This window comes from Crocodylus siamensis, chromosome 1 (genome assembly GCF_052110815.1).
Source record: "Crocodylus siamensis isolate JL-2025a chromosome 1, ASM5211081v1, whole genome shotgun sequence".
In the NCBI taxonomy this organism is placed as follows: Eukaryota; Metazoa; Chordata; order Crocodylia; family Crocodylidae; genus Crocodylus; species Crocodylus siamensis.
Window position 1 is genome coordinate 89,237,587 of NC_143395.1, and position 15,409 is coordinate 89,252,995.

A 15,409-nucleotide genomic window follows, 5' to 3' on the forward strand; every position below is an offset into this window, starting at 1 on the left:
GGTTGGACAAAGAGATGGGAAAAGAGAAGCACCCTATTCCTGATATCATACAAATGACAAGGTAGCTTGGGATTTCAGGTAGCATTTCAGGTACCATGAGAGTACTAGGTACTGAAAGCATCCAAACACCTTGTGCTGGGAAACTAGTATACAGGAGGGAACCTTGTACTAATATATCATGTAATTAGCAGCATATGGTTGTGTTGTATGCTACTGGAACAGAAGACTTACATTCAGCATTCATGCAGCACTTCAAGAGCCAAACAGAAATGGGCTATATTCCATAGCTTCTAGCACACACAAAGCATGCCTCCATATTACAGAAGAATGTAGAAAGGGATTTTGTCCTAATGGTGGTCCTGTATGGACTTATGCTTTCATCTAGTAATAGCAGTGAAGCAAATTCTCTCTACCAGCACAGAGTATATATGTATCCTACTGGGATAAAGCCATTGTCAGTCAGAATTTGGAAATAGAATGAAAATATTTTTGCAGCCTATGTGCACAGCCCGTAACAGGAAGCCAAAGGCCCCTGTTACTAAAAAGGGAGACAACAGCCAGGTAGCTTGTGGTGTAGGCAGATAAGCAGGTGAGACCAAGGGCTGCATGTAGCAGATGTAAGCTGGAGTGGGGAAAATGGAGCTGTCTATTAGCCTTAAAGGTAAACATCTATGTGGGCTAGTGAGTCACCTGGCTTAGATAAGGCAGTGCCCCAGGTAGATAAGCCAAATGCCTTAGACAGAGGGAGCCAAGTTTTCTGGAGTGAGCGACTGCCTGAGAACCCCTTGCAGGCACCAAAACACTCTGAGGGCAGAGCAGTGAGAATGCAGGAGCTGAGGGCTACTCTAATGTGTTTACCTAGAGCAGGAATATTTTGTTAAAAAGTGTCAGCTTGCCCTTATGTTCTAGTTTATCCTGGTGAACTGGAAGTGGCTACAAGGAGTGAGGAGGAGGCCACAGTGGGTTTCCAAAGAGATATGCTGAACCTTGAGTCGTGACAGGGGCCTGGGCATCAAAAGCAAGTAGTTGAGGCCAAGAGGGCCAATAATTTGAACTCAAGAGGGGCCAGAGAGGTGGGCTGAGTCTGGGAGGGCCAGAATCCACAGTCCAAAAAGGGCAAGACAGGGGCCAGGGGCCCAGGAAGGATGAGCAGAGGCAGGTTGAAGCCAGAGAACCAGCTAGAGCCTGGGAAGGGTGAGACCACAGCTAGGGCCTAGAAGCCAAGGACCAGAACAGTGGGCCTTGTACTAAGGGGCCCAGCTAGAGAAAAGAGGCCAAGGCAAAGAAAGCTGAAGCCCCAACAAAGGCTGAGAGCCAAACATTGCATTGGAGCAAGCTGTTCCACTAAGGTGATAACTGGTAGTACCCATGAGGCATAAGTATCACTGAAGTGGTGGTCAGAAGCCATGAACACAGTTCTTAAGGCACTTGGTATCCAGAGATTCTCAGCCAGAAAGGCAATGGCAGATTGGACAGAGGGCAGCAGGGCAGTGGACCAGCTTCCCTCTGGGCCATGGGAAGCTTCCCAACCTCTTTTTTTTTTTTTAAACACAACATCAAGGTAAGGCAGGAAAGTAGGAGGGAAGGGCCCAAGGGTCCAGAGGAGGCAGAAGTCATGAATCCACAAGAGGGTGCTACAGTGCCACTCAATCCTAGCCCTGCCAGACAGCCATATTGTGGACATTTATATAGGCAGGCTGAATTTGGCTCATGCACATAGCCAAGAGATAATCCAAATAAAAAGATGAATTAACAAAGTCAGCATGCTTACATCTTCATCTTCATTTTCTTCATCCTCCTCTTCCTCTTCTTCTACAGCCTCTCCTGCCTGTATGTCTTCTGTTTCTTCATCTAGATCTTCTGCAGACATTCCCCAGGCATGATATTTAAAATACTCTGAAAGAGTTACATTTTTTTTATTTAAAACATTTTCCAGAATAAAGTGTTCAGGTAATACTTTTGTTCTTTCCTTTCCTCATGGAAAGTATACAAATATATGAAACCAATAAACAAAGCACACCAGACAGGTTTTCCATGATTGTTCATGTGTAAACTGTACAACTCACATCTACTCTGAGTACATTTTATTCTCTTGACAACATGATGAATGTTCCCTAATACTCTATATATGTAAATATATTGAATGTCCCAAAATATTTAGATTTATATGCTTCCCTTTCTGACAAAGGGTCAGTGCAGCTTTCAAAAGAGAGCAAAATTACTTATAAAACAAATGAACAAAACAGGAAAAACAAAACAACTTGTAAAAACCAAAAAAGTCCCAATTCCCACTGGGTCCTGTGAACTGCCCATCACCTCTCTTTTGTTTGGATTCAGCTTCAACTGTTCCCCTGCATCCAGTCCCCAACTGCAGCCAGGCACCAGCAAAAGGCAGAGACTGAGCAGCACAAGTCAGGTGAGAAAGATAGATCCGGGTGTCATCAGCACATCAAATCTCACTCCAAAGGCACCTCAACTCTCCCCCCAGTCTTGCACAACAGCCTCATATACATATTGAACAGGAGAGGGAACAGGATGGAGCCCTAGAGGACTCCATAGGGAAGGTCCCAAGGGGATGATAAGGAATCACCCATCACCACCCTCTGAAAAGAACAAAATCAGTTTAGAACAATCTCATGAATATCACCAGATCATGTAAATACTTTATCAGCTCCTCCTAGGCAACTGCAGCAAAGGCCATTGGAAGATTTAGCAAGATAATAAGGGCACAATTAACCCTGTCCACCTCCAAGGGATGATCCCTGACCATGGCTATGAGTGCAGTCTCTGTGCTACACCCAGGGTAAAAGCCTGATGGACAGGGGTACAGGAATTGTATCACATCTAGATGCACCTGGAGCTGTAGGACAACTGCCTATTGAATACCATCCCCTAAAAGGGAGATAGTTGGCTGGAAATCAGCATCAACGGAAGTTTTCTTGAGTAGGGGCTGAACAATGGCTGACTTAGGAATGTCCAGCACTCTGTCCTCCTAAAGGGAGGCACTGCCAGCATCAGCCTTTGTCTCCTTAACTGGCTTTTAAAAACAAGATCTGCACAGGTCCAGCTCACAGTTCTTTAAGAAAGATCTATGCTGTAATTAGTCAGCTGCAGCATAGGTCAAGACCTACCTGCACTCTGTCTACTTTCCCACTTATGTTGGCTCAACTTCACAGCGTACTGGGGGAACTGTGATGCTGCAAGAGAAGTGGACATCTGGGTGCCACTGTGTCTATGTCCAAAGTTAACATGCTATTCCATGAATCTACCAGGCCATTGACAGAGTGGCCATCAAGGTCAGTGAGAATGTCTCCCTGAGAGTTCTGGAATCCTACTGGCTTTATCAGTCTTCAGTGGCATCAGAGGACTGGGATCTGTGTCTTCAGAAGGTAGAGATCCAAACATGACAGAGTTGTTTTAATGACTCCCCCAATAACTGGGGCTCTGCAGGTGCAAAAATATTAGAGCCAGTGTATGTCCTTGCCTCACTTGTGGCCCAGTAACCCAGTGTGCGACCTAAAATAGCCTACAGACAGGGACATCAAACTCATCTGGTTCCATAGACCTTAAGCTCCTTAATGGCAATATGATATACCATTTCCTTGCATTTGCTTGATCCAAGTTTGGAGAAGAGAAGAAGAGGCAAATGAAATGATCAGGCCAGAGGACATCATAAGGTGTAAGCTATTTTAGAAAATTCCAGGAAGATGTATTGGGAAAAAACTAGGCTAGAAGTTGTGTTATAAGTCATTTAGAGTACAGTTACTGATTTGATACTAGATAAGCTAATTTTAGACAATATATAGCTTAAATATGGAATAAAAATAGGCATATGAATATATAGATTAGAGTAACACCTGTTAAGAACACTTTTATAATTCTTTACTTTATTTAGCACACTTTTTGATATTTTAGCCAAGTAGCAGAGCACTGTAGTAGGGTACCCTAACCCCTGCTACTAAGAGATGGTAAGAGCAGCAGGGCAAAGCTGCAATCAGGCGGGCAGCAAGATCTGAGCTAGTTGCCAAGCAGTAAGCAACAGAGGCTTGGGACAGAAGGCACACATAAACCAGAAAAGCCCATGTCAGGGATTCCCCACTCCAGTGCAGGGGTGGGAGTGTGGCTCCAGTGCAGCCCCACTCCAGTGGCAGGGGTGGGAGCGTGGCCAGAGCTATCCAGCATGGCCCTGCCATCCACCTGCCATGCCTGGGGCTGGGGCTGGAGCCGTGGGGTTAAGGCAGGCTGGCCTGTGGGTACTGCTGAGGGTGGACACAAAAGGGCCAGCTCAGCCTAGGCTGGACCATGGGGGCTCGGCACTTCCCAGTGGGCTGCAGCTTGGGATGGGGCCATGGGCTACATGGACAGATTTCTCTCAGCTCCCAGGTCAGGTGGGGTTGTCATGGAGCTGTAGCCAGCTGGGAAGGGCCTTGTGGGGCTGGCCCAGGCAAAGTTGTGGGGGAAGGGCCCTTCCCAGCTGGCTGGGGTTGCGTGTGGTGACTGGCTGGGCAGTGGGCTGTCTGGTCTGGCTCAGAGGTGCTGCAGGCTGCTGCCGCCCCCTGTCCTGTGCACCACCTGGCGGCTGCAGAGCTCCACAAGCTGTGTGCTGGCCAGGGCTGGCAGAGATGTTTTGCCTCCATCTGCCACTGCTGCTGCCGCCCCTGCCCCTCCTCCTGCCGTGCCATTCTGGATGGGATGCTTGAGGCAAGTGGCTTCTGCCCAGCACATGAAGTTCTGGCTCCAGCTCTTCCAACTTCCATCCACTCCACCCATCCAGTGCAATGAGCAGCCCCTGTGGGAAGAGTGGGTGGAAGGCATCTGGGAGCTGGAGCCGGAGGTCCATCCACTGGGTAGAAGCCTCCAGGTTCAAGCTTCCCTCTCACCCAGAGTGGCTCTGTGTAGTGGCAGGAGGAGGAACTGCAGCTGGAGGTGAGGGGTCAGTCAAATTTTATTTCAATGTCAGGCTGGGTCAATTGCATTTGTGGGCTAATAAAACATGTACAACAGATTATTTATACTAAATTTATTTTATTAATATTATTTAGTGTGCACTCAAAAGTGTTTTATATCCTTCTGAGCAAACAAGGAACACATGGCCTTTGTTGCAAAAGGTTACAATCTAAGAGGTTCCATCTGCAATATTATGCTTTCAGGGAAATGGACCCTTACACACTTACATTGTAATCAATGGGACTCTGGAAGTCTTATCTAAGTGGACTTTTATGCCTGTGCTTCTTTTGTTGCACTACTGTCACCTAAATGTACAAAGCTAAATTAGCATAAAAGCAACATGTTTAAGGAGGCTTCATAGATACATTTTGAAAGGCAGCGGTTTCTTTCATTTGAATTACCTCGTTATGTCTCTTGATCCTTACCTTCTCCACATCTTCCCCTCATAACTCACTCAGAAAGCCCTTCTTCTGCTTATATCCTAGGTACAGGACTCATTTATAAACCTAGTCTTCACTGCATCACCTTTTCAAACATCCCTTTACACAGGTTAAAGGTCAAATATGAACAACTATTACTTACGTTCCATGACCAGGACAGCTTCATTAAGCAGACTTTCTGGAGTGTGCCTGGCAATTTCTAAGATGACAGTCTGAACTAAAGATGACTCACTGATTTCTGTCTCTAGCTTTTGCCAGTTACGCATGTAAACATTAATTTTCTCTTGAAGTGTTTCAATTTCTGGCATGTCTGGGAAAGCATCTTCTGAAAACTCAGGCATCACAATTTCTGAACAAAATAAAAAGGCTATTTAGAAGACAAATATTTTGCATTTTACATATTATCCTACTTAGATTCTATACAACTATTTTCACCTGTCTTAAATCTACAGTGCCGTGTTTTGTTATGTTTTGCCTGTTTAAGTGAATTTCTCTTTTAACTAAAAATGTCTTAACATTATTTTAAAAGGACATTTCACAAATGTCAAGTTCATTATGTTGATTTGTTATATATTCATACTGCAAGTGAAAAAGATATGGTCCAGTTACTTAATTAAATTTGTATGTAGTTATTTACATTTTTTAGCCCACAAATTTGAGTCCACAATTTTTTCACTACAATCTTGTATTTCTGTAAAACATAACAAATAATTTTAATGGCCTAAGCAGATGGTCATGAACCAAGTGGAACAGGCCAAAACTACAGGGGACATATACACAAGATAAGTAAGTGGATTATATTTACTGGAGAGAAAAAAACAGGAAAGATGCCATGTCTAACCTAGTTCAGGTTCAGGTTCAGATTCTACAATCCCTTTGGACTGATCAGGCTGTAGCTGAGATATGTCTTCTGCTTCAAGTGGAAGTTGGTTGTCTGATTCTGGAAGCACAAATATAACTAACACTGTCACAACTAATTATTTCAACTTCTCTATCACTTTCCATTTTCAAAATACTTAACACATATTAATATATCACATTTCCTAACATTTTCCTTATGCAAGTTAATGGAGGGTTGAAGAAATAGGTGGCATCTCAAAAGACAGAATAAAGATATACAAAAGCAAAGACTTCAAAAAGCCAAAATGCAAAGGTACAGAGAAAACAAAGAGAAAAAAGAAGTACTTAATGTAAACACCAAGGGCACTTATACACAGCTCCTAGATGTCAGGGAGCCCTGCTGGGACCCCATGTGGTAATTACCATGCTCCAGCGGACTCAATTAATTACACTGAATTGATGCACATATATAGGTGCCCCAATGGGCCAAGATGCACACCAAAAAGCAAAAAGATTTATTTCTGAAGTACTGTAAACACAGGCTGCATATACATGTTCAAATGATCTTAGAGAATTCTCCTAGGTTTGCTTTTCTGGTAGAAAAACTTATCCAGAGACACCTGAACAGATATATGAATCTGAGCCCTTCAAGAGCAGACAGCTTGCAGTGTTGATTGATGTGCCTAGATCTCAGGGTGTTCTGAAGGCGCTCTCAGTCTGCCCAGAGACAGATGGCAGTAGTTCACAGGCCAGCCCTGATTGGCTGACCTAGACTGCTCAGGGACAGTCTGTGTCTCTCTGCAGCACAATGTGTGGACTGAAGGGACCATGTTCTGCTCATTGCTTGGCTGGAAGAGTGAAGTCCAGCAAAGTACCCAGGGATGCTGGAGGATTAAACTGTCTTAGAAGAGAATGTACATAGACATTTTCTATCCCAGGAGAAACTTTCCTGGGAGTGATTTAACCCTGGTTATTTCTGGGTTATTTTTTCTCCCAGGGTGGCTATTTTTGCTTTGGGAGAAAAATCCTGAACATATGTACACTAGTGGATTACACTGAATGTCCTGCACATGGTCAATAACTGAGGCAAAGTACTGAAGTAAAAAAACAAACTGATTCAGCAGTTCTTTAAACACATTTACAAGAGGGACACCTGAGGCAAACAGACACCATGTTTCATATTTTGAAATGTATCCTCTAATTGAGATGCCTCTCTTCCTGGGCACTAAAAACCTGGGTACACCAAACCTGTTAAGCCTTTAAAACATGTATCTTGCTGCAGACTTAAGCACCTCCATCAGAAGGCATGACAGAATGGACAGGCATTATATTTGTAGCACTAACTATGCCCTTGTTGTGTTACTAAAACTGAGTGTACAGATGCTAAAGTTGTTTGTAGTCCTATAAAGATGCTGAAAGTGCTATAAAATAACAGTACTTTCAAAAAGATACTTCCAATATTTGCTAGCACAACATATAAACCTGTTGAATTATATATAGCACTAAAGTGGTGTCCAGAACCCCCGGCAACACACAGTAGGGCTGTGCGAAGCTTCGGTAGCTGATTCTACTTGGAGGAGATTCAACCTGATTCGGGGACCAAATCTCCAAATCTGAATCAAATTGAGAGACCAGTTAAAAGCTCCAAATCAATTTGAAGTATCCAAATCGATTCAGAAAAGCTTTGGAAAAGATTCAGCCACTTCAGAGATTCAGCCATAGACCAAACAGGCAGCTGACACAGCTGCCTCCAGCTGGTAAGTCTGTTGGGGTTGGGGGAGGGAAGGAATGTAGGGGAGGGAGGGATTGGGGTTGGGACAAGCTGCCCAGCTGGGGGGGGGGGCGTGTTACTCAGGGAGGGAGCCAGGGGGTGCAGGATGTGGGTGCAGCAACACTGGGAGCAGGGGCTCTGCCCTGCTGCCGCTTGCCCAGGTGGGGCGGCAGTAGTGGGATATGGGCGTGGCTTGCTCCGAGTGGAAGGGGGCAAGCGGCAGCACGGTATAGCCCCTGCTCCCAGTACCACCACGCCTGCATCCCATGCTGGCCATGCCAGCTGGCAAGTGGTGACAGAGCAGAGTCCCTGCTCCTAGTACTGATGCAGGCACGGCAGCACTGGGAGCAGGGCCTATGCCCTGCTTCTGCCCAGAGTGAGCTGCGCCTCTATCACTCATCCCCTGCCATGCAGGTGCAAAGCGGGGGGAGCGATCCCTGCTGCCCCCCACTGCCCTGTGCTGCATTGGGGGGTTCTACCATGAGAGCCCAGAGGCCCCAGTTGCCACTGTTGCAGCCAGTGAGTGTGGTGCTTAAAAAAAAAAAAAAGCATCACACTCATTAGCTGCAGTAGCAGCGATTGGGGCCTCTGGGTGCCAGTGGTCCAAGGTAATGGCAAGGGTTAACTGATTTCTAGAAGCCTGGTTGTCACAGTTTCACAGCCTTCAAGGCAGACAGGGATAGACACACAGACTGGGATATTGCAGGCATGTACCGAACTGTTCCAAAACATGAGATAAGGTGGCTCCAGGTCACAGTGCCCAACCACAGAGCCCTTGGGCTTTCCAGTTTTGGGGAGCAGACCAAATTAGGAGGGCATCAGTAAAGCCCAAATTAGGATTTATGCATGAGATGGGCTTGTGAAACAAAGGAATATGCTGACAGGACAGAATGTGGACAGTATAACGACCACAGAAAGACCAATAAGTAATGCCCACAGATGAAGAGTCACCAGGAAGGGAAAAGAATACAAAAGAAAGTATTTCAGAACAACAAAGGGTCCCTGAGAGGGGAATCCAAGGCACCACGGACAGAGGGCATACCAATAGCCCATCTCATCCACCCCACTGGACCTCCAGGCTACTAACATCTGATATTCAAAAGAGAACCTCAGAGTGAAGTTCACGTTCTGGCCAGACACACCTTGACTCTGACAGCCCTAGGATTGGTAGATATAGAATTGCTTGTATTATTGTTATTTGCAATCCTTATGTATCAATTAAATTGGCCTATTATTGAATAGAAAGGTCACGGTTGGTCTGAGGGCTTTGAGTCTGCCCAGAACAAGGTATTTTGTCAGTGCCAATAACCCCCAGGTCCTTTTCTGCAGAGTTGCTGCTTAGCCAGTTGGTTCCAAGCCACTAGAGATGCATGGGATTCTTCCCACCCTAAGTGCAGTATTTTGCACTTGTCCTTGTTGAACCTCATGAGATATCTTTTGGTCCAATCATCTAATTTGGTCACTCTGAATCCTAGCTCTACCCTCCCAGTGCATCTACTACCCCCTTGGTATCATCCATGAACTTGCTGAGGGTGTACTCCATCCCATCTTCCAGACATTGACAAAGTTATTGAACAAAACCAGCTCCAGGACTGACCCCTGAAGCACTCCACTTGATAGCAGCTGTCAACTAGACTTCAAGCCATTGATCACTACCCATTGAACCTGATGATCCAGCCAGCTTTCTATTCACCTTACAGTCTATTCATCCAACCCAGACTTCCTCAGCTTGCTTGTAAGAATGCTCTGGGAGACAGTATCAAAAATCTTGCTAAAGGCAAGGTATATCAGTCCACTGCTTTCCCCACATCAGCAGAGCCAGTTATCTCATCATAGAAGGCAATTGAGTTGGTCAGGCATGACTTGCCCTTGGTGAATCCATGTTGACTGATCCTAATCACCTTCTTCTCCTCCAAGTGCTTAGAAATAGATTCCCTGGGGACCTGCTCCATGGTTTTTTCTGGGGACTGAGGTAAGGCTGACTGGTCCGTAGTTCCCTGGATCCTCCTTCCCTTTCTTGAAGATGGGCACTGTATTTGCCCTTTTCCAATTATCTGAGACTTCCCTGATCCTCACAAGTTGTCAAAGATAGTGGCTAGGTGGCATTTAGGGGCCTTTAAAACACAGTAAGATTAGAGCTCTAATCTTTTCAGAGATGCTGACCACTCACACTCCAACCAATAATAACTGTTAGGGATCAACAGCTTTGAAACCTCGTTCCACTTATCTAGAGAACTGGTTCCTAATTGACATGCTCAGTGTCACAGAGTAGCCTGTGGCAGAGCTGGGAAACAGAACACATCTATTCTGACTTTTGATCATGTGCTTTAACAATGAATCCATGTTTCCTGAGATCTAGGAACTAATCTTTTCAATACTGTAAATGGACTGGCGTTCATTTGGGGTGATCTTTTACATATTCAGGGATTTGGTCATAATTTGCAATGACAAATAAAAGTTTATCACAGATAGTTATATAAATAAAATATTTACTTAGTTATGCTATTTATAACAACTTAGAAACTGAAAATGAAGTTTTGTTTTCAAATTTGATTTGTAATTCTCCAATTTTACAACCTGTTTTTAAGTGCTAATTCCTATTGCAATCTATCATTAAATTAGTGAGCCTGTGTGTGAAGATGCTCTTCCTTCTCTTTCTTTCTCTTTGTCAGGTAGATCCCATCTCTTCCTAGCAATCTTTCTTGAAACAACATCCCAAAGTCAAGGAAGCTGAATCCCTGCTTTTGATACCATCTGTGCAGCCATACATTGATCTGCACAATGAGTCCACTCCTACCTGGGCCCTTCCCCTTGACTGGCAGGATCAAGGAGAACACCACCTGTGCCCTCGTCCCCTTCACCCCTGCATCCAGAGCCTTGTAGTCACTCTTGATCTGCTCAGGGTCACCCCTGGCTCTATCATTGGTGCCCACATAGATAAGCAGCACAGGGTCGTATTCAGAGCGTTGAATGAGTCTTGGTAATCCTTTCATGACATATGTCTTAATCTGTTGAAGTGCAAGTTAGAAGGACTACACAGCCTAGGAGAGAGGAACTGAAGAATGGGTGGAAGGGGAAATATTTTATAGCCTGAATGTTCGATTTCAGGGGCATAACCATACTCCAAATGGTGTTACTGTTTGTAATGGTTCATTGGCTTGGATGGCAGTATATGAAAAAATGTTCAGGGTGCATCTACGTGTGCACTTTACTAATTTGACTAATTAGCTCCCTAGTAAAATGTCACCATCTACACTTGTGCTAGTATTAGAACACAGTACATTAACTCTTCCATAAGATTATACTGTCAGGGACAGTACTAGCTTATGGCTAAGTATTTAACTCCACCAAAAAATACGTGTAAATGGTGATGGGCTGGCTGGGGCATGAGAGTATTAAAGTGCAGGAGCTGCCTGTCGGATAGCCCCACACTTCAGAGACCTCATGGCACAGCAAGCCCCTCTGCTGACTGACGCCAGCACCTGAAGCATAGGTCTGAACACACTTATCCCCTGCCAGCTTGGGGCTGCTTTTTAGGGTTGTCCCCGATTTGATTTGGCGGAGATTCGGCCACCAAGATTTGGCTAAATCTCCGAATCCAAATTGAATCAGGAGACCCTTTAATCTCTCCAAATCTAATTGGAACCCTCCGAATCGATTTGGAGAGATTCGGAAAGATTTGGACATAAATACAGCTTTAAATTTTTTTCTACAGACCTCAAGGTACCAGGCGGCTCATGAATGCTGTGATCCTGGAGTGGATGGAGTATCCCACAGGGACATGGAGGACTCCCCAGTGCGCCTGGAAGCAGACCTGAAAGTGGATTAGAAGTACTTCCAGTCCACTTTCTAGTTTACTGCTGAGCATGTGGGGGCCCCCCTTGTGCTTCTGCGGGACTCTACATCTGCCCTACCAACACAGCATTCATAAGCTAAGACTGGTACCTCAAGATATGTAGAAAAAACATTTAAAACTGTGTCTATGGCTGAATTGCTGATTCTCCAAATCAGCATTGAATCTTCATATTTGGATTTGGCTAAATTGAATTGGGGACAGTGATCTGAATCACCGTCTCCGATTCCGGTCGAATCCAAACCTGAATTGAATACAGCCCATTTTGCCCATCCCTACTGCTTTGCCCTAGCTCAAACTGCTATGGTCCTGGGCACACATGTAAATGCTGCGCCCAGGATCACCTGACTCCTGTGCAGTTTCTCATGTTGCCTTAATGGCATGTGTACATGCATCCAGAGGAGGAATTTTTGTTGACAATGCCGTGAAAGAGCATTATCTTTGCAAGAGTGCTATATAAGTTAAAAGCATTATTATAATAGGAAAGAGTTAAAGGACACGACTATGTTATATATGAAAGGTAAGTCTTATATAATTCTTATAGCTAAAGCAAAAGCTACCAGCAGATGGTGTACAGTAGTAGCTGGAGATATTAAAGAGAGAAGGAACAATAGGGGCAAAAAAGGCTATATTTTTGTGTGAGAAAATGTAAAAAACTCCATAATGAACAACTCTAACTGGTTTCATGTTCTGCTCTTACTTCCTGAACTTCACTGAAAGCAAGAAAGTGTCTCTTAGGTATTTGTTTTGTTTCAGGCTGGTTTGCTATATCCACTGACAGGAAAATATATTTTTTAAATGTAATGTGCTATTGTATATGATCTGTATTCTGTAACTGTATATGATCTTAAATATGCTGTGTTATTTTACAGGGATCATTCCAGGTAAAATGGATTTGTAAAGAGATTATAATAAAATTAGCAAAAGTTTAAGGAAAAGGTGGGTAGTGGATCAAAAGGAAAAGAATCAAAAGCTAGTCAATTGACCCTTCCTTCTCAATGTGCATTTCCAAGTCTCACCTGTTAGTTCTCAAGTTTTCTTACCCTGAAACAGTTTTTTTTTTTTTTTTTTTTTTTTTTTTTTTACACATTGGTGTGCAAGGATAGGACCTTTCCCCACTTCACCTAGATCTATAGCCTTACAGGGAATTAATCCTTTCCTTGGCTTTCTTCTCATGTTCATTTGCCTTCTACTTTCTCTCCTGCTACTGAGGATAGTTACCACAGAGACAGACAGTTGTAGAGGGAAACTAGCTCTGTCCTGGCCAGAAAGAATACAGGCAAAGGGGAAAAAATAGGAGGGCTTTGCAAGGTAGCTACTTATTGTCAGAAAGTCTGAAAACATGCATTTCCCCCCTTGTCATTTTTAACTTCTCTTCACATTATTCAGTATATTGTACATGTTTTATTTCCCTAGACTTCATGGACCACATGTTTTGTTGTACTATTCAAAATCTATTTATCTGAGTATGGGAAAATTAATTTAAAAATCACCAGTAGCACTTCAGCCTGCTAAAAGATCACACCTAGATAATTAAGAAGGATATAATTTGATCATATCTTGGTATTTTCTCTCAAGTTCCCTATTCCCCTTCTCATATTAGACTTTGGATTTCTCCTCACCATGCTGACAGTTCTATCCCCACCTAATTCAATCATAAGTTCACAAAAGACTGTTGAAGACAAAAATGTTGTCCTAAATTTCAGAAACACTCATTTGATTAGGCACTCACTAAATAAATAATTGTGCACATTCATGGGTGGATCTAGGATTTTGAAAAAGGGGTTGCAGATGGTGTGGTACATCATTACATAAAACACAACACATTTTTTCTTCAATTAAAAAGAAACTAGATGCTTTACTAAGCACTATATTATTCAGTTTACGATTAAAGCAAAAAGAAATAACTATTGAACTGTGCACTCATTTTTTAGATTATATATAAATTTAAAAACTACAAGAAGCTAGGTAAAAAGTAGTCAAAAGTTACTGCATCATTAGTCCTGTCATCATAGTTCAATGTGCACCTCTTATTCAGATTCATAAAACAAAATCTAGCCTTCTTGAGTATCTTGGCAGTGCCTCGACTACTTCACTGTCAGTCATTTCTATACCTGAGTTAATATTACCATACCTGAGTTAAGTTTTCTAGCTAGAGCTAAAAACAGTCCACAAGGCTGTGACATAGAAGACAGATGTTACCAGGAAGGGCTAACAGACAGCAAAATTGAGAAGAAAGGATAGTTCAAATAGTGGAACATCAAGACCCTTAAAAATGCGGGTCATTGCAACAGGGCAATTACTGGCAGAGAACAAGGCTGTCTGGAGCCTGGGGTTAGCTGAGCTCAAGCAGCTGCATGGAGCAGCTGTGAGTAAAGCCTTCTCTTTTGTTTGCTTATTTGCTTGCACAAGCCCTGCGGGTCCTCAAAGCCTCAGAAAGATAAGACGCTATGGGCAAGTGAAGCCTGGGAAAAGCCTAACAAGCTGGAGGCATGAAACCAGTGAAAAGCTAAGTGACAGTTTATATGTTTAACCCTGTTTCTCTTGCATCTCTTACAAGCCCAGGGTGGTGGTGGTGCTACGAACTTAGCTGTAGGAGAGGGGAGAACCCTGAACAGTGGGTCCTTAGCTAAAGGCAGCAGCAAAAGTAAAAGTGGTCAGCATGGGGTGCCTGACCAAACAGGCCTAGCTCTGCACAAAACCTACCCATAACAGCATGGAGTGGAGAGAGATTAGCATGTGTGGAATGGAGAGAGATTAGTTTGGATCTGAGAGAAAATGCGACAAAGTCAACTGACTCAACATTGCCTAAATAGAAATGTTGCTGCCTCTCCCAACAGCTGGTTTTAAAGTTTGAATGGAACAAGCATTAAAGGTACGGGGGAGTGACTGCACCACTGCACCCCTTGGATCCACCCCGTGCATGTTTACCAAATGGATGTTCTACCTGGGAATAAAGGATAATGGAAATGGGTTTCTTGGTTTTTTTCAAAATGGAAAGTCTGTGACAACAACATTCTTTTTATGTTAAAGAATGAAGCATTCACAATCTTCAGTTCTAAAATTTACCCTTAAAGGCTAAATACAGACATTCAAAAAGCCTGAGCCTGAATTGATTCAATCTTTGCAGGTTAGTCTAAAATGCGTAGACTAAACCAAGAAGCAAGTGAATAAACATTTACTTTTGATTCCGGAAATGTAGCCACATGCCTGCAGTGGCTCAGGTTAGAAGCTGGGGGGGTACAAGAGCAAGCTTTCCTTCTGGTAATGGCCGGAAGGCTGAAGGGAACCTGAGTTGAGGGGTGGGGGAGGTGTGGCCAGGCCCTGGTAAGCCACTAAGTATGATTGGGGAGGGTTTAACCTCCCACCCTGGCCTGCATGGTAACAGTGAGGGTGTGCCTGGAGGGGGAAGAGGGAAGCAGCCCTTGCTTGGTTTGTCCCTGAGCGGTGGGGGACATGGCCAGACACCGGCCTGGGCAGTGCCTCAGGTGAAGGTGGGGTGGAGGAAGTGAGAGGGATTAAATTCCCCTGCCTCCCTTCTCCCACTGGCATGGGATG

General features: G+C 44.0%; 1 protein-coding gene across 1 annotated transcript in view; it reads right to left on the reverse strand.

Moving 5' to 3' along the window:
• The window catches only part of AK9 (adenylate kinase 9), a 181,604-nt gene that overhangs the window by 56,640 nt on the left and 109,555 nt on the right, over positions 1-15,409 (reverse strand). Inside the window, exons 20-22 of the mRNA XM_090037720.1 lie at positions 6,229-6,327; positions 5,530-5,736; positions 1,772-1,896 (exon numbers count right to left, since the gene is read on the reverse strand). Coding sequence (XP_089893846.1) covers positions 1,772-1,896; positions 5,530-5,736; positions 6,229-6,327 — 431 coding nt within the window. The remainder of the gene's footprint in view (positions 1-1,771; positions 1,897-5,529; positions 5,737-6,228; positions 6,328-15,409) is intronic.